The following is a 20502-nucleotide window of genomic DNA, read 5'->3' as shown; positions in this document are numbered from 1 at the left end:
AAGGTATGTTGAGGTAAGTAGGGATGTTACATTTGAAGAAGACATTGCTTTTAAGAAATCAAAAGGTTCTTGTGTTATTGATGAAGCTAATGACAATCAAGATATGAATGTTGATACTTACCCTGAGATTCAGAGGGAGCTGGTTGAACCTCCACCTCAAAAAGAACATAATGATCCACCAGAGCCCATGAATCCCACTGATATTCCTAGTGACATTGTCGTTACCAAAAAGAGGCCCCTTTGGGTAAGAAACACCATTCAAGAAGCCGAAAGATTTGCTACTCCCAGTGGCACCTTCCGTGAAACTAAGAGACCTCAAGTATTCTCCAACTATGTTGCATTGATGTGCAATCTCATTGAAACTGAACCTTGCAATGTTGAAGAAGCTTTGAATCATCATGCCTGGAAGCTTGCTATGGATGAAGAGTATCAGTCAATCATCAAGAATGATGTTTGGGATATTGTGCCCAGACCCAAAGGTAAATCTGTTGTTTCCTCTAAATGGTTATTTAAAATTAAACATAATGCTGATGGTAGTATTGAAAAATATAAAGCTAGATTTGTAGCTCGTGGTTTTTCTCAAAAGGAAGGCATAGACTATGAAGAAACTTTTGCTCCTGTTGCTAGATATACTTCTATTAGAACGATTATAGCTATTGCTGCTGCTAGAGGTTGGAAACTACATTAGATGGATGTTAAGAATGCCTTCCTTAATGGTGTCATTGAGGAAGAGGCCTATATTGAACAACTTGAGGGTTATGAGATTCAGGATAGATTAACTTATGTGTGCAGGTTGAAGAAAGCTCTGTATGGCCTTAAAGAAGCTCCTCGTGCTTGGTATGAAAGAATTGATAAATACTTGTTAAGTCTTGGTTTTTGCAAAAATGATGTTGATACTAACATCTACTTTAAGTTAGCCAATGATGAAATGCTAATTCTAGTTCTATATGTGGATGACTTATTTTTTACTGGTAAAGATGAACTTATTATTAGATGCAAGAAAGAACTAGCTTCAGAATTTGAAATGAAAGACTTAGGTCTAATGCATTATTTTCTAGGTCTAGAAGTATGGCAAAGATCTAACGAAATTTTTCTAAGTCAAGGAAAGTATACTATTGACATTTTGAAAAGATTTAGAATGATGGATTGTAAACCTATGTCTACTCCTATGGAATCTAACTTAAAGAAGTTAAGTGTTTCTGCAGCTAACTTTGAGTTTGCAGATCCATCAGAGTACCGACAGTTGATTGGATCCCTGATGTATCTAGTTAACACTAGACCAGACATATCTTTTGCTGTGAATGCTCTCAGTCAGTTTATGAGCATGCCCAAACATGTTCATCTCGTTGCAGCCAAGCACATCCTAAGGTACTTGCGAGACACAGTTGGTTTTGGGCTGAAGTATCCACTTAACACTTCAATAACCTTGGAAGGTTATTCAGATGCAGACTGGGCTGGAAGTGTCAAAGACAGGAAAAGCACCTCCGGTATTTGTTTTAGCTTGGGATCCGCAGTGATCTCTTGGGCTTGCAGAAAACAATCCTCAGTGGCATTGAGCACTGTTGAAGCTGAGTATATTGCTGCAAGTGTAGCTTCTAGAGAAGCAGTGTGGCTTCGTAAGCTTCTTGCTGGGCTATTTGGTCAGCCTTGGGATCCTACAATTATTCACTGTGATAATCAGAGTTGTATCAAAATGTCTATCAATTCAGTGTTTCATGACAGGTCAAAACATGTGGAAACCCATTATCATTTCATTCGGGGTATGCTGCAAAGAGGTGCTATTCAGCTGAAGTATGTCAACACTGATGAGCAGGTTGCAGATATTCTTACAAAGCCTCTATCCAAAGTGAAGTTTGTGTACTTCAGGGACAAACTTGGTATTGTGGAAAATGAAACCTTAATTGAGAGGGAGTCTCAATCTCAGTGATACATTGTGTTGTATCAAACCACCTTTTGCGGGCAATGTAAAGTGGTATTGTAATCTTCTCAGGGAGAAGTGTAATTATTAATCATCCTCTGCGGGCAATGTAAGATGGTATTGTAATTTTCTCCGGGAGAAGTGTAATTGTTAACCATCCTTTGCGAGCAATGTAAGATGGTATTGTAATCTTCTTAGGGAGAAGTGTAATTGTTGACCATCCTCTGTGGGTAATGTAAGATGGCAGAAAAGATCCTCTCCACCGTCTGCGGGCAATGTAAGGTGGATCCAGTCTATGCTTGTGTGCGAGCTGGAAGATTATATTATGTAGTTCCATTGTATGCATGTGTGCTAGATGGAAGACTACAATATTCTGATTATGTAATCCATTCTTTGCTTGTGTGCAAGATGGAAGATTATAGTTATGTTTCTCCTCCCTAATTAAGAGGGAGTGTTGATGTTAATTAGGGAATGGCGGATTCCAATTGCCTTGGGCAACATTGGAATCCGCCCAAAAGGGCTGGCCCCTTTCCTCAAACATGTAGGGCAAAACCCCATACCACACGACAACCATAAAACCTTAAACTTAAACACTCAACGTATTGACAAATAGGGCTGACCCTATTCATAAGGCAATTAAGGGAAAATATAATTAAAGGTAATTATAAGGGGAAGGCCTACCTATCTAAAAGGTTTTGCTCCTCATATAAGTAAATGTAAAACCTCATTGTCATTCATCCAATTTCGGTCAGCTCTCTCATTCATGCAAAATTACATGCCTGCCTAAATGCAAACTTCAGGAAGACACTTTACATCTGCACTTACAGCAAGTTCATCTGCCATTGGAGGTGCGAAATTCATACATGCCTGCCTAAATGCGAACTTAAGGAAGACACTTTACATCTGCACTTACACAGCAAGTTCTTTAGCCATTGGAGGTGCGAAATTCATCATTAGGAGTCAGCAGCGAATTCCTTGAAGGTCTGCAATCTAGGTTATACATAACGAATTCCTTGAAGGTCTGCAATCTAGGTTAAGGGAGCAGCAGCATCCATCTCTCATATGACAACAAGCGAACATTGAAGGCAGCCACCTCAATCTGCCATACCTCTTGTGACAGCAACATCTGAACCTTCCAATTCATGAGATAAGTGTTGTAATGATTGCATGACTATAATCCATAATCAGATCTGAGGATCTTTTCTAGCTGGGTTTTTCCTCCTAGGAGGTTTTCCCAGGGTAACTGTGCCTAGTCTTTATTTCATTCTCTTTCTTTACTACGCTTAAATCTGAAACTATAAATCTCTAATCTAATTAATTTAATCAGTAATCAAATTCTGATTTTCTGAGTTTTAGTTAATCTAAAAGTGTTAAAATCAACACTTTCAAATGATTTCCACAAGCTTTCCATGCTAAGAAACCAAAAATAGAGGAATATTTGAACTAGTAACCTTTAGCTTTGATACCAAATGTTGGGAAATAAACAGGTTCAATATCAAAGATTGTGAAGATCAATCTCTATCCAATTGTAATGTCTCCTACTAGGAGGCTGCCAATTTCTGTAACTTAATAATAGTTCTGATCTGATCTGATCGATGATTATGTCCATGGATGCTTTTGACTCCTTTCCTTTATATCTCTCAATGTGAGGGAGAGGTCACACCTCTTCATTATGGATGCCCTTTGGCAACAGACACACCCTTTCACCATTAGCAGCTTTTGAATGTTTACAACTCTTTATTACTTCTGCCCTTTGAAAGGGACACAACCTTTCACAATCAGATCTGCACTTCTTATCTAAATCAGATTTGCACTTCTGATTCCCAAATTATCCCCTTCTCAAAATGAGTGTCTCTTCTCCCTTTTATATCCCATGTTTGAGGGAGTCACAACTTTTCCTTCCATGTCTTTTGACCATTCATTAAAATAATTAAATTTTAATTATATTTCATTATATTATTTTATATTTTAATTTTAATTTTATTTTTATTCTTTTCTATTTTAATATTATTATTATTTATTATTAAATTCTATTCCAAAGTGGGGACATTACACCAATATACTAATCAAGGACAAGGCTTGGATAGCAACAACTTGAAAACCTGAAACGCATCTATGCAAATCTGAAAATTAAGTTGCCTTAATTTTGGAAAACTCACAATTAGATTCGTCTTCTTCATTGTTGATTTTCCCAGGTTTTATTGGATGTATTTTAATGTATATATCTGATTCAATCTGATACTTGCATTCTTGGAATTCTATGTGTTCTCAAATTGAATAACATTATACTATATATATTCCTTTGGAGAGGCATGTCTTTGAACGGACATGTCTCTCCTTTAATTATAATAATTTAATCAATATTATAATGTTTCATCAATCAATTATTAATTTAGAATAATATAATAGATTAATATTGAATATTAAATTTTATATGATTAATAATAATATAATAGTATAACATAATAATATATTATTATTAATCAACATATATTATATGTATTCTAAATGATCATTCGACTGAAGCTACAAACATTAACATTCATGATGCTGAAAATCAGCTTGTTAACCATGCTTGATAAACTTATCTTATGTGAAGTTATAATAGCAACAAATAATGATTAACATCAACATAAGATAGCAACAATAAGGCATAAATCAACAACATAACATCCACACATAACATAGGATTACGTGGAGAAACCCTTGCGGGAAAAACTCCACCAAGAAAAGAGGACAAACTTGTATTAATAACAATAAAAGTGCTTACAATACAATTACTTCCATTCTCCTCTTTGTCTCCACCTTAGCAGCACCAATGTACATGTGAACAACCTCCTTATGCCTCCCATCTGTCCTTCATTCCTGTAAAGAAAACTACATTCAACTGTTCCACATTCTATTACACATAAAATCTATACTTAAAAGCTGAATTTATAGAATGGCAAGAGCTCCAAAATCACCAATAAAGATTTCCAAAGAAGACTCTTCATTACTCCCATCTGTCCTTCATTTCTGTAAAGAAAACTACATTCAACTGTTCCACATTCTATTACATATAAAATCTATACTTAAAAGCTGAATTTATAGAATGGCAAGAGCTCCTAAACCACCAATAAAGATTTCCAAAGAAGACTCTTCGTTACTCAAGACCACAACCCGTGGAATGCCTCCACAAAACTCGGAAAGACATCAGTTTTAGTTTGACCCAAAAGATTCCACACACATGATGCAACAAGGTGGGAATAAACATTAATAACCCATCATGCCCACTTAGCAATAAATTCCATTCTTGCCAAAAATGGCGTCCATTGTGCATTAAATGAACCACTTCGTTCAAATTTGCTTAATGTGTAATAAAAGCACCGTCATGCAATAACTGTCCATTGTGCAATAAATGCACCATCACCTCCAAAATAGGTTACATGCAAAAGATGCTCCACCATCTCATATGACAACTGCCATGCAATGAATTAGCCACCATGTTGGTCAAATATCCTGGCAATGAATGCTCCATCATGCCACCATGCACTCAAAGGATTCTTGCCATGCAAATGGACCCTGTTGTCATAGGAATCTTTATAATTTTTAGGGTTGTGCTTCATTAATACGAAATATTCTCTTTCCATGTCGTCAACTCATTCTTTACAAGAATTTTTCCCTTCCGGGCTCACCAAAGATATTTTGGAAGATTTTTAACAATCTTTTCCACTTTTGAAGGATTCTTGAATGCTTGGAAATTTTTGAGAGAAAATCTTTCCAGAGAGAGATTTTTATCTTGAAGGAATATTTCTGTGCACGCTTCGTCTTGTAGGGAGGTTTTTCCATCAACTGACCACTTCTTCCATGCATGAGGAATTTTATCAACCTGAGTCCTGGAGAGAGAAAATTCTTTCACTTAGCCAAAGTGGCTTGAAAGTCTTCACCTTGGGTGCATTTCTTCCTCGAGGAAGGAATTTTTTTAATTTTGAACTTTTCTTCTTGAACCTTGATTTTCACGTCCTGCTTCCAACCTTGGGCGTTGTTTGAAGGTGGTGAAGGATTTCTTTGGAATTGACATTTTCCTTCTTTATCATGTTTTTGCATTTTCTACTTTTCTCGAAGGAAGGAAATTCTTTATGCCTTAGCCAATTTTTACTATTTCCAAGAATTCTATCCTGAAGGAAGGAATTTCCAACGCTTAGTCAATTTTTCACTTTCTTGGAATTTTGCCCTGAAGGAATTTTTTTGATCAATTCATCACCTTTCCTATTTTGTAGGAATTGTTTTCATTTTTAACTCCAAAATTCAGGAGAGAAAATTCTCTTCCTTGGCCAATTTTTACCTTGATCTTGAAAATTCTTCAATTTTGGCAAATTTCCATGCCTGAGAGGGAATTTTGATTTTTCTCCTTGAGGGGATTTCCTTGCCTTAATTTCCATGCCCCTCTTTTTAACTTTTTTTTTCCATGGGCGTGGAATTGACCTTGTCGAGGAAAATCTTACTTGAAAGGAATTCCTTCCTTACCCTTATCCAACGCTCCTACTCCATGTTGGGTGCTATTTCCATGGCATGGAGTGATTTTGCATTTAAGAAGATTTTCCTTCACTACCCAAGTTTGGTGCTCATCCTCTGATTGGGGCGCCATTTCCATGTGGTCAAGGAATTTTGGTCAAGGAGGAAAATTCCTCTTGATCCTCAGTTTGGCACTCTAGTAACTGACCTGGGTGCTAATTTGACCTTGTGGAGGAATTCTTCCTTCTCCTTAGTTTAGTGCTCTCCCTTGATGCTTGGGCGTTGGAATGGAGGAAAAATCCTCCATGACCCCATTTTGGCACTCATGACCCATCTTGGGCACCGAATGACTTAGGTGAAGGAATTTAGTCATGGAGGAAAAATCCTCCATGACCTCACTTTGGCGCCCATGCCATCTTTGGAATCCATTCATTGCCAAGGTAAGGATTTCCTTAGACTTTGCCATACTTGGCCATTTTTGCTCATTTCTGGATTGGGATGCCATTTGAGGATTGAAGTGATTTTCTCTGCCCTGGAATATTTTTTTCAACGCCTTCCACTTCTAGAACGAATTCCACACTTAGCCATTCTTGATCAACTGTCTGCTTTTTCAAACTCTCCGGATTTAGGCAAATATTCAGGAATGCTCAATCTTCAGTGCCAGGACCCCTGTTCAATCTGCAGCAATTATTGAATATAAGATACATCGATTACACGTAGATTATGATAAATAAAATGCAGCAATCTAAAGAAAGAAATTAATCATAAACAGCAGCAACTTCATGAAAGAGAATTAACAACAATAGAACAAAAAGCAGGTCGCAAGGGTTTGGAGATGCAATTACATAAGACAATCTGCATTGATTAAGATTGTTCTAATCAACTATATTGCTAACAGCGCTTTTCAATTATCAAGATCGGGGACACAATCGTGGGCAATTAAATAGCAGAGATAGCATATTGTTTAAAAGTAGCAATTTTCAATATAATGAAAAAAATTTAACATAGCAGCAATGGACATTGATAAGAAGAGCATCTATCATACATGGTAGAGATTTATATATAGGATCGATGTGTAATATGAATAGTGTAGCCCCCAGGTTTGTAATTAATAGAGCAGCAGTTAATATATGAAAAAAGAAATGTTATTGTTAGCAAAGAACTCAATAGAAGCAGCGATTTTGACTATTATTAAAGTAGCAATTAATATACTACAAAGGTAGTGATAAAGATTAATAAAGGCAACATTAATGAAGGCAGTAATTGTTACATAACAAAGGTCGTGTCTTTATGAAAGGAGATCTCTATTCAAAGAGATATATCGCTTCATTTGGAGATGGGAATATAAAAAGGCGGGGGGGGGGAATAAGATATTGTGGAGAATCTGAATGTATGAGTGGAGAACAAGTAGATTTAGGCATAAAGAAAATTTAAGAAGGTGATTCAAGAGTTACTATAGGAAAGAAAGAGAATGAACACTATATGAAATTAGAGCAAACTTTGAAGTATTTGCAAGAGATACAGCAAATGTGTTTCAGACTTAAAAGAAGATCTATGAGCAGAATTAAAAAAGAAATATACGAGCAGAATTAAAGAGGAATTGTAAGCAGACTTGAGAAGTTGTATGGTGGATTTATAAGAAGTTTTATGAGGAGATTGCAATCAGTTTTTCTAGCAGATTTATGATTAGCTTATAACAGATTTAAGAAAGAGAACTATAGCAGATTCGAGAAGATAGTTACAGCTCTTGTGAAGACAATTTGAATGAGGGGTTGGTACCTCTAGTGGGAAGGTTCTCACGAATTGAATGAGGGGTTGGTGCCTCTAGTGGGAAGGTTCTCACGAATTGAATGAGGGGTGGTGCCTCTAGTAGGTTGAGCCTATGAAATTTGTAAGAGATTATTATATAAGCAAGTAATTTGCCCTGGTTTTCTCCCGTGAGGGTTTCCACGAATACCTTTTGTTCTATTTGTGTTACATGATAGTTAGAACTTATGTGAATGATAATGTGTAATGGATATGCTTGTGAGAATAAGTTATATGCTTATGATATTAAGTTGAAAGATTAAAATTTGTTGTTATATTGATTCACCCCCCCTCCCTCCCTCTCGGTATAACCATGTGCTAATCAACCTTGACTGGAGGGGGGTATCTTTATCTCTTGCTTGACTCATTTTTATCATTCATTGGAGCTGGGGTTGGTTGCGAACCTTAATTTATAGAAGTTTGAAATTGAACTTTATTCATATGTTTTTCTAGATGTCTATGTGATTCAAGTATCTGGGTGCATTTTATAGCCCATGTGGTTGGGATGCCCAGCATTGTTGTTTGTATGCATTGTACTTTGATGATGAGATGATAAACACTTGGAGGTGCTATATCCTATCCCGTTTTTAATTGCTTCACCAGATTTACATAGAAAATCACATTTGAGACACAAAACTATGGGGAATAATGATTATTTATGTTTGTGTGGTTGGTATTCATGATTGAATCAATACTATATTTGTTATGGTTTGATGGTTGTATGCTGGAACAAGTGGTGTCAAAGAGTGATTTGTTAATCAGATATAGTGTGATATGCAATGCATCTTATTTGTGTTGTTTTGCAATTGCATGCCTTCCAATTATGTGTGTGTATTGCAGCTGTTCTAATGATCTATAGGCATTGTTTGCATGAATCATGGATTTTGAGTCTTGATGTTACTCGTGTAATTCCTTGAGATAGCAAATCTGATCCTATTGATTGGTTACTTATCAATTGCGAGTATGTTCAATGTGCCCAATTACTTTGTACAATTGAGATGCACATCCTTATTGGATGTTGCCAAATGCTTAACTTGTGGAATTGACCACTAAGTTGCTGTAGATGTTGGAGGTGGTACTTAATGAGAATTCAATCTGGTTTTGAGCAACTAGTGTGGCCTGAGAATATTGTTGTCATTGATTCACTTTGGGGGATTGAATATTTCATGAAACTGAAAAAGGTTTTATTTTTAGTTATCATTATCAAGATTGAGTATGTTTTATTCTTTAGGCTTAGTTTTACTTGTATTTTAAATGTACCTTGACAGTTTCATCTGCTGGGAACTATTTCTGGCACTCCTTTGAGGTCCATCAAACAATCTTAACATTTCTGATGGGCTTGCTGGAAGTGTTGAATGAGAGGAAAAGTGGATGGGAATGTTAACCATCGTAGCACAAATATTAAACTGAAAAATGAAGGACATTTATTCAGAGCTGTGGTCGAGACCATAAAACTAAAAGGGAGCCCATGGAGTTTACACATATGATTTTATGGGATCCATAAACGTGATGTTAGCCGAGTGGGTTCAATGTTGGATTTATGATCTTTTGAAAGCCTTATGTAATTATGAACAAAGTGAATTTCAGAGGTAGCAGGCTGCTTAAATCTTTATAGATAGCAGATCACTTGTTTGATTGATTCACAATAGATCAAGCTTAGAAACATTCAAATATGCAGGTTATAGAGATGTATAAAGTAATGTGATAAAGAAGGGTTTTTGGGTAAGTGTGAAAAGCAGTTCCATTGAAATGATGCTAAATCCAACATTTGATGCCAAAAGCCTTTTTCTCAATGCTACAATGTGAGATGCTCTGCTAGAATAAGAAGCCAATGGTGCAGAAAATTAGCATCATAGGATGATTCCAGATCCACTTCATGAAACCAGTGTCAAATGGGATGTACATCAAGGGTTGCAAGGGCAACACCATGATTTCCTTGATTCTTTTCTAGAAGCTATTAGTGTAACTAAGTATGGAAGATAATTGTCTATTGGTATTAGAATGGTATTACAATTTCTATTTATCTGTGTGGTATGAGTAGAATGGCTGGTTGGAAAAATGCAATTCCATTGATGGAGGACTCTGTTAAAGGAAAGATTGCATTGCTCTCTTTTTTGAAACTGTTTATGGTATCTTTTTATTTTTACATAAATAATGCTTAATATGCATTACAATCAGTTTTTTGTACATCTGAACACTAGGATACAATAAATTTTTACGACTATGCAATTTCCATTGGAAGACTTTGAGTCGGGCCTGCAAAACTAATCATTGATCCATTTCTTATCTTCTGCCAAGATAAAGGAATATTCGTCAGCAAAGTCCCTGATAAAAAGGGAATTAGCAACTTAGAACCACTAACCTAAGAAATTGAAGACTCTGAATCCAGTAGTCAACTGAAGTCAGACTCACAAAGAATGTTTTGTGTTTTAAGCCACAAGGAATGGGGCAAGACAGTGCACAAGGTCAATGGTAATAGCTTAGGCAAGGTTTGGCCTAACAACGGACAGCTTAAAAGGTTTACGGAAAATCCTAAGGTGAATAGGTAGAAATCAGATTCTTGGGCCACTCACTGTAAAAAGCTTGGGTGAAGGTATGGTGAAGATTAAAGCTGATCAAAATCTAGTTGGGCTGAATGTAGTCTTTTAAATGGCTGCAACAGCTTAGGCCATGGCTAAGATAGGTTTGAACAAAAACAACTGATATATTTTAGTCTTGAAGGCAAACAGTGCAACTAGGGGAGTCAATAGTTTTCAATCAATATTAACAACAATAAATATTAACTGAAATAAAATGACATGCTTACACTCAGTCACTTGGGGCTTCCTTTCGTTTTAGAAATTTATCACTTGTGCATAATCTAAATGGTTTGAAGTGTTAAAACTTTTGGCCAAGCGTTTGTAGTTTCTGCCCTCTAATCTATGGCATTAATTGAAATTGATCTGTATGTTTGATCGGGAGTCCTAATATTTGCTCAGTAAATTCTATTATTCAAAGCCTCATTACCCTTAGCAACTAAGAAGTTTTAAGTATTTATTTTTAGTTTCATGTTTGTTTATTAATGGCCTCAGTGTGTGATTTGTATAAGTGGAATATTCCATATGGTTGAAGCTATGACTAGTGGATGATAGTCATCATAGTGACAGCTATTATCAAATTCATTGGTAGCATGTTGAAAAATAACTTAAAAAAATTGATTGCTGCAAGTTATTTTTTTAAGTTGCTAGTTTTCTGTCTTTTAGAGCTTGGTATTGTGATTGGATTTTTTCTTTTTTCTTTTTTAATTTGTTATCTCCTTCATATGGAGAAGTTGTTGATGGAATAATTTTTTTGCAAATCTTAAACGCAAACTTTCTTTGAAACAAGGCAATATTTAAGAAATGATTTTGCATGTTTGCTTGTAGATTTGATGACTGTAATATCTCACCACTCTCATTAAGGGCAATCAAAGATGCTGGTTATGAACGAATGACAATTGTCCAAGAAGCAACTCTTCCTTCTATCCTCGAGGGTAGAGTCCCTTATCATTTTCTTTTCAATCTTATATGTACAAGCATTTAGAAGAAACGGATTTACAGTCGTGAGTTTTTGAGGCAACTTGACTTTCTTCTGTTGGAAAAAGTTAATGAATAGTTTGCTTTGTCTCACCTGGCTGGTCGCATTAGCAAGAGGTTCTGCTCATTTTTGAGAAAGATGATAAATCATAATCAAGAAAATACATGCTGCTGTGTCTGAGTATGCTTTAAATTTTGAGCTGTAGAAGAGATAGTATGTCAATGAACAATATATTTCATTCTATGTTATTGACTCACTAGATTCCATTTTATAGGTAGTTGTTATTCCCACAGTAGGTTCATAATATTCTCTCTTACTATTTGATCACAGCTTGACTGTTACATTTTATATTGTTTCTTGAACATTATATAATTTAACTAATTGATTTTTCAGGTTCATGGGGTTTTCACCATATTTTCCTTCTTATCCATCATGTATAACTTGTTTACACCTGCTTTATTTGCATTGACACAGCTCAGTAAGATCCTTAACAAGAATCCCACCGAGCTTGAAAGACTGCTGCTGGAAACCTGTTTGGACTTGTAGCTGTATCTTCTTTTAATTTTGAGAATAACCTGAAAACACTCTTTGGAAGACAATCTAGACACCTAGCTGAATCAAGAGAATCAGAGACCTCTTGAGCTGAGAAAAGAGACTGGAGGAAAAAACAAACTGCTTCATCTGCAATATCCTCTGGTAAGGGAGAGAAGCACCTCCAGAAGAGATGACACTAGTGATTTTACTAGCCTGCAATAAGCCAAAGTGATAGTGGAAATATCTAGAATTTCTATCACCATCCTTAACCCACCAATCAATGGGCTTTTGACGTGAATAGATTTGTTCTTTGCTCAGCTCTTCTTGATGAGATATAAAAGTGATTCCTGCAGAATTTGACTCTTTGAACAGACCTCAGCCACCTCCCAAGCAATCTTAGCTATTTCCATGAATTTTTTTCAAAACACCTCTTGCTTCTATGTTAATAAGCATTTATTAACATACTTTTTGGGTATTTTAATTCAATAAGTACCTTTTTTCCCCCCTAAGTTGCCAAATCAGGTAAGAGTATGGGTATGTGGGTACAATACTTTGGTATGATAGATTTTTTTTGGAGAGGGCTTGGATTTGAGGGTTTGATTCGCGGGTTTGGACAAATTTTTTTTGGGGGGTTGGGTCCATTTTGGGTTCGTCCATATATATATATATTTATATGATTATTGTAATAAATAATAAATAAATATAGTTTAAATAAATTATAATAGTATTCATAATATTCATATTTGTAATTGTAACTTTAACTAATAATAATAGTATGCCTATTCTCACTAAGCTTGTTTTAATTCGTTTTATTAAAATTATTAATAATCACAATTTCACTTGCCACAAATGAATACTATAATATAAATATTATCTTCATAAATAACATTAAATATTAAACATCATATTAAACTAAAATATTAAATATTACTATTAAACATCACATTAAACAAAACAAAAATATTAAAATAAAAATATAAGTGTATTAATCTAAAGACATTAGAGTTCAAAATTGAACAGTCGTGAGACATTCCCGACAATCATATTCATGGTCCGAACCAGGCGTTTGGATCTAGTAGTAAGCAAAAGCATTGACGAATTTCCCACGCTCAACAAAAACATAAAATAAAGAATGTTAGAAAACCCCAAGTTCGTTGTTGTCTTCGAGATTTTTTTTTTGAAAATGTTTTATAATTTATTGAGGGTTTGTCTTAGCGCATCTTGAATGAATTTATAGTCATTTTCTTGTGCGTTGGGTGATCCCTCATCGTACGGAGTCCGAATCCAAACCAGATTTAAACTAAACCTGGACCCAGGGGGGTCAAGGGGAGGGAACCGATAACGTAGGTATATTCATACATAATTTAGTCTAAAAAAGTCATATACCAATACATGTGAAACATAATGTACTAATTTTTTATTTTCGGTTTTCAATATCAAAAGGATCAAACTTGAATGTGATGATAGATAACTGTTGTTTAACATTTAAATAATACAATTAATAATTGGTCAGTAATCAATATCATATGAATCATCATCAACATTAACATTAGATGATAGAACGCCATTGTCACTTGCACTAAAAGTATGTTGGCTACTTGACTCTACAAAAATTGAAGATTGTGGAACAAAAGAAAGATCCAAGTCAGTTTGCTTTGGTTTTACATCCCACAACTTTGTTACCCCTTCCTTGTATTCATCATCTTTGTGAGTAAGAAGGTACAAGTTGGAATACATGTAAACTAGCTCTTCTACTTTTCTTGTGCCAATTAATTGCGCTTCACTAAGTGGATAGAATATGTACTCCAATTCCATTCCATTGAAGAACTAGCAACCTATTGAAGCAAAGCTAGCTCTCATTAGAGTTGTTAAATTAACAATTTTGTAACTCAAATTTATATTTGAAAATAGTAATTTTTAAATGATAAAACTTAAAAGCTTAAAACAAAATTTAGAGAGCGGGTAAAAATTCATAGTCTTGTGATAAATTTTTTGGCCATTGAGGTACCACCAAGAGGGAGCATCCTTCCTATACTTCTCACAAAGAGTAGAAGCACTTTGACCATTGGAGGCTATAGAATCCACAAATTCATTTGGAAATGTATCTTCCACATTAGGATCAGTGAAGAGTTTTTAAGATCTTTTTTAAACCTTTCACTTGCTTTTGCATGACGATATGGTGGTATCGTTCTTGGCATAACAAGGATCTCTTCACTATAATTTTTGGGAGTTGATGCGAAAGAAGATGGAGTGGGCTGTCCATTTTGTTCTATTGCTCAACACATTGATTGCACCTCTTTGAAAAAGTTTTCTATTGGATCTTTTTCTTTTGCATTTATGATGGATTCATTGAGTTGATGCCATAATAAACCTCACCCAAGCATGGCTTATCTATTTGGGTAAAGCAGATCATGATGACGATGGGCTCGGTCAAACTAAGAAGATAGTGCATGTGATCTTACCAAGTGTAATCTAGAATTATTTGCTGTACATTTACTACCCTTGCAATGCTGGATTGCCTCCATATGACCCATAACTGGCTAATGATCATACCAAAAAGTGCCTCTCGTACCTTCACAAGTTGTCTCAAAACAATTGTGTTGGATGCAAATCTAGTCTTAACAATCTATTTGAAAGATAAAATATTAAATAATTAAAAACAAATAAATCACTAAAGTAAAACACAAAATAAAAAAGTTGCACATTTTTGCAACTTGAATTACATTCAATTGCTCAGTTGTGAGAATGATCGAGAAATAGCCTGTGACATGTGGTGGTTTGTGATGAACATTTGGATCTCTTCAACTTCAGCATAGACTTGTTCGATCGAATATATTTTTGTACCCAACTTTTGTAGCATGAGGTTGATTGAATGCACGATAGAAGGTGTTGAAAATATTTCAGAGAACCGTGTCTCAACTAACATACTAGTTTCCATAGCTATTTGCATTGTCCGTTATAACTTGGACAACATTTTGAGGACCCACTTCATTAATGCTCTATTTAAGGATGTCAACAATAAATTTTGCATCCTTCACTTGCTCCTTATAGTTCACAACTTTTAGAAATATTGCCCCTTTGGGGCACTTTACATTCACTTTAATTAATTGTGTATTGTTTGCATGCTTGCATTCATTGGAAGTAATAGACACTTGTTTCTTTCAATGAGGCATTAATGGGAGCTAATGTAGTTTCTATATGTTTGACTTCCTTTGACAATAAAGTGCTTCACATGTTCCCATAACCTGGGCCTATGTATGCTTTTGTAGCTTCATTTTTTGTTTCTTTCCATGTCTTGCCAATAGAGATATTGAACAACATTAAACAACAAACCATTTGGATAGAGGCATCTTGCAATGGTTTGGTTAGCAATATCTTTGGCATCATTATTAAGAGCCCTCTACAATAGTCCCTTTGCTCTCTCTGGGTTACTAGCCTCATTTTCATTTCTACAAAAAAAATGGATGGCTTTATACTACAATATCAAGAGTGGCTTTATGTGTATGAGAAGAAGCAAGTGGCCATCTACAATATCAAGAGTGACATTATGTGTATGAGATGAAGCAGGTGGCCTTCATGAGTACCTTCTTGTATTCAATAGATGCCCCATCCTATTCTCAATTGTTTCATTTGCTTCCGCTTGCTCCTTAATATAGTATACTATTTTGCAGGTGGTCTAGGTACACAACAAAATTTAAAACATTATAAAATCATGAATAACCTATTTGGAATCGTCGTTGACATCCTTTGAATTGAGTTTATTACATTGTAAACAATCTTGTGTTGCGTGAACTTTGCCGTATTGTCAAAATGGAGAACATAAAAGTTCGCATTGCATTTAGCTGCGTTTTTTTTTGCCTTTTTTTCATTCAAAAAAATTGGAAAATCATACAAAACACCTGAAATTGCCATGTCTGTAAATGTTATTGCAATTTCCAATTCAATGAACAAGTTATATGCTAGATTGTGTATTTTCAATTTTGGTATTATTACTATGACAATAATATTATTGTATTTCTCTTTTGCAAGTCTGAAGGATGAACATTTATCGATTTCAATGTCATTCCTTTTCTTTTGAATGATGTATATGTAGCAAGGTAACCATGATCAAGTGGCACCTTGATCGGGCATGTCTTTTAGACATGTCCGACCAAGATGTCACTTGGTCGTGACTGTTCACATATTTGCTTTGGTGTTTATGATGACTAATCGGTGCCATGTTAACAGATCGACATAAACACACCCGATAATGAATCGGTGTCAAAGCAAATGGTAATGGATCGATATGAACACACCCGATGATGAATCGGTGTCAAAGCAAATGATAATGGATCAATATAAACACATCGATAATGAATCGGTTTAAAGTAAACAATAACAATAACTGTTAGCATTATATGCTATCGGGTTAATACCCTGATAGTATATTAATGCCGATTCAGATATGAATCGACATTAATATGCTATCGGGTTACTAGCCCGATAGCATTTAGATTGATGCTTAACATAGTTAAGTAGGTCGTCAATCTAATCCATCATTATCCAATATCAATATCATAATCAAGATCAAAGTTACAGTCTGATAAACATATTCAGTTCTGAAAGCATAAATCAGATAATCTAACAGAATGGAGGAGATTAACGGGTTAGGAAAATCTTATCTTTGCAGAGGCTACTAATGCATTAACACTCCCTCTTAGCTTTGAAAGATAGATAAAGTAACCTGCATCACATTTCTTTTTCCATAGTGTCAGTCTCCAAGAATACATATCATCTATACATATGATATGAAGTATCATCAGGACATAATATACAAAGATAATATATCACTCTAAGCATGTGATATAGAATATCACCTAACCATGTGATATAAAAGATTCATCATTTCATTATGACAAGATATCACCTCAACACGTGATATCAGTATTGCCTAAACACGCAATACTAAGGATAAACATATGAGGATGGTTAGATCCCCATCTTATCCAGGTTCTGATATGTGCACAAACATTCTATACAAATATTTTATCACAACACCATCATGGCACATCCATGACATACCAGAGATCCAACATGATACTGGTTTAGAGAATCATAAGATCGTCACCTTATGATGTCTGCATACAAGTGTTCATAATCTGAGAGATCGTCACCTCTTAGATATAAACATAGGGGGTCAAACCCAGAATGTCCCAACATGGCAAAAGAAGTTTTACACATTAAACATCTTATTAAAGTAGATCACCTTTCTATCATACCTAAACCTTTTTTGAAGTGATCAACCTTCACTCTGGAAAGTGGTTTGGTCAGAATATCTGCAGTCTGATCTCCTATGCTAACATATTCCAATTTGATCACATTTTTGTCTACCATGTCTCGCACATAATGGTATGGAATCTCAATATGCTTGGATCTGTCACGAAATACTGGATTCATAGAAAGCTTTATGTAGCTCTGGTTGTCACAATGGATGACAGTGGGTTTCATAGGTTCACCAAATAGTCCCACAAGCAACTTCCTAAGCTACACTGCTTCTTGGGCAGCCATGGAGGCTGCAATGTATTCGGCCTCGGTGGAACTTTGCGCTACAAAATATTGCTTTCTGCTGATCCAGGATATCATGGTTGATCCCAAACTGAAGCAACACCCAGAGGTACTTTTTTGGTCAGTCACACTTCTAGCCCAATCTGAATCTATGAATCCGTGTAGATCAAGATCAACTTTCTCATACTTGAGACCAAGACTTAAGGTGCCTTGTAAATATCTCATAATGTGTTTTACTGCAACCAGGTGTATCTCCTTTGGCTCACACATAAACTGACTCAAAGCATTTACTGCATAGCAGATATCTGGCCTTGTATTTACCAGGTACATAAGAGACCCAATCATCTGCCTGTATAGAGTGGGGTCAGTAGAAGGTGATTCTGCTGCTGCTTCTTTAAGTTTATGAAGATTGGTTTTCATGGGAGTGGTCATGGGTTTGCAGTTTAGCATTCCAAATCTCTTCAGGATGTCCAAGGTATACTTGCCTTGGTTTAGAACAATGTTATCATAATTCTGCCATACTTCCAACCCTAGGAAATAATGAAGGAATCCCAAGTCCTTCATATCAAATTCTTTGGATAGCTCTTTCTTGCATTGATCTATAAGGTGATCTTCTCCTGTGATTAATAAGTCATCAACATATAAAATCAATATAAGCATATCACCTTTATTCTGTTTGTAGTAGAGATTAGGATCTGCATCATTTTTAGAGAAACCCAGTTTTGATAGATGTGTGTCAATTCTTTCATACCAGGCCTTGGGGGCCTGTTTAAGCCCATATAGAGCTTTCTTGAGTCTACACACATGAGACTTTGCATGATGAATCTCAAAACCTTCAAGTTGCTCTAGGTATACTTCTTCAGATATCTCTCCATTAAGAAATGCTGTCTTTACATCCATTTGATATACCTTCCATCCCTTTGCTGCTGCAATGGCTAGCACAGTCCTTACCGAGGTATATCTGGCTATTGGAGCAAATGTTTCTTCATAGTCTATTCCTTCCTTTTGAGAGAACCCTTTGGCTACAAATCTTGCCTTATGTTTTTCAATACTGCCATCTGCAGCATGTTTGATCTTAAAAAACCATTTAGAAGAAACAACATATTTTTTAGTTGGCCTAGGAACAATCTCCCATACATCATTTTTCATTATGGATTGATACTCTTCAGACATAGCATCCTTCAATACTTGATGTTTAAGGGCATTTGTTACATTGTTAGGTTCGTTTTTAGATAGATCATTCATAAGAGCAACATAGCTAGTGAATTTATTAGGCCTTTTGCTTTCTCTGAAGGTTCCTGAAGGAGCAGCAAACCTCTGAGCTTCTTCTACTGTTTTGGTGGCCCATAGTGGTCTTTTCTTGAGATTTCTAGGTGAGTGTTCATTTTCATTTTCAGTTTCATCTAGATTCTCCCTTTGAAACTCAGGAGTAGGATCTTCATCTAAGTTAGAAGTAGGGACATAGATTTCAGGTTCTATGAAGTTCTGAGCTCTTTTGAAGGCTATGTCCTCCTCAAAGATTACATCCCTACTTAGTTCAATATTTCTTTGACTAGGTACATAGATTCTATAGGCTTTGGAGGTTTCACTATATCCTACAAGCAATCCTCTTTTTCCAGAAGGCTCTAGTTTTTGTCTTTTTTCTTTAGGTACATGAATATAGACAGGACACCCAAATATCCTAAGGTGGCTGATATCTGGCTTAATTTTAGTGAATACTTCCTCAAGAGTTTTGTCTTCAAGATGGGAGTGAGGGCATCTGTTCTGTATATATACAGCAGTGTTGGATGCTTCTGCCCAGAGATTTGAGTTAAGGTTTTGATCTAGAATCATGGCCTTGGCAACTTCGACTATAGTCCTATTTTTCCTTTCGGCTACCCCATTTTGTTGGGGGTTATAAGGTATAGTAAGCTCCCTCTTAATCCCATTATCTCTACAAAATTCTTTAAACGAATCTGATTTGTATTCTCCCCCATTGTCAGTTCTTAGGGTTTTAACTTTGTTTCTTGAGTGGTTTTTAGTTAGTGATTTAAATTCTTTAAACCTAGAGAGGATCTCTTCTGATTCTTTACTTTTCAGAAAGTAGATCCAAGTCTTCCTAGAGTAGTCATCAACAAATATTATATAATACAAGAATCCCCCTAGAGAGGATACGGACATAGGTCCGCATACATCAGAATGAACTAACTTTAGAATTTTACTAGTTTTCCTAGTACTATTTTGGAATGTACCCTTGGTATTTTTACCTAGGGCACTGTTGACGTGTTTTTTTTGTACACCATCATACACAGAATAAAATACCAATAGGCATCTTATCCTCTCTTGAGAAAATAGTCTCTAACTGCTGAAGATTCGCATAAAGGATCAGTTAGGTAGACTCCAAGGTTCTTTTAGCAGGGTCTCTACGTGTGGACAAGCTTCCAGTGGTATGATGTGATTTGCTGTTTCCTCCAAGGGGTCTTACATATTCCGAAAGTTCAAAGATTTTACTAAACTAAGGAAACTATTCAAAAATAACAAAAGAGTAGGGTTTGAAAGAGGTCTAATCTAGTCTAACCCTATGAATGACTTAGTATGGACAAGACTTGGCAAGATTCAACCAACTTCAATTTTGCCATAAGATAACAACTCAATTGAAATTAGTGCGATTT

At 35.6% G+C, this 20502-nt stretch overlaps 1 protein-coding gene across 1 annotated transcript in view; it reads left to right on the top strand.

The window, feature by feature from the left end:
• The window catches only part of LOC131031101 (DEAD-box ATP-dependent RNA helicase 31), a 140043-nt gene that overhangs the window by 8976 nt on the left and 110565 nt on the right, over window positions 1-20502 (top strand). The window contains exon 2 of the mRNA XM_057962130.2: window positions 11623-11729. Within this exon, the coding sequence (XP_057818113.1) occupies window positions 11623-11729 (107 nt within the window). The remainder of the gene's footprint in view (window positions 1-11622; window positions 11730-20502) is intronic.

Source organism: Cryptomeria japonica, chromosome 7 (genome assembly GCF_030272615.1).
Source record: "Cryptomeria japonica chromosome 7, Sugi_1.0, whole genome shotgun sequence".
Classification (NCBI taxonomy): domain Eukaryota; kingdom Viridiplantae; phylum Streptophyta; class Pinopsida; order Cupressales; family Cupressaceae; genus Cryptomeria; species Cryptomeria japonica.
This window is presented reverse-complemented; position numbering and strand designations above follow the sequence as displayed.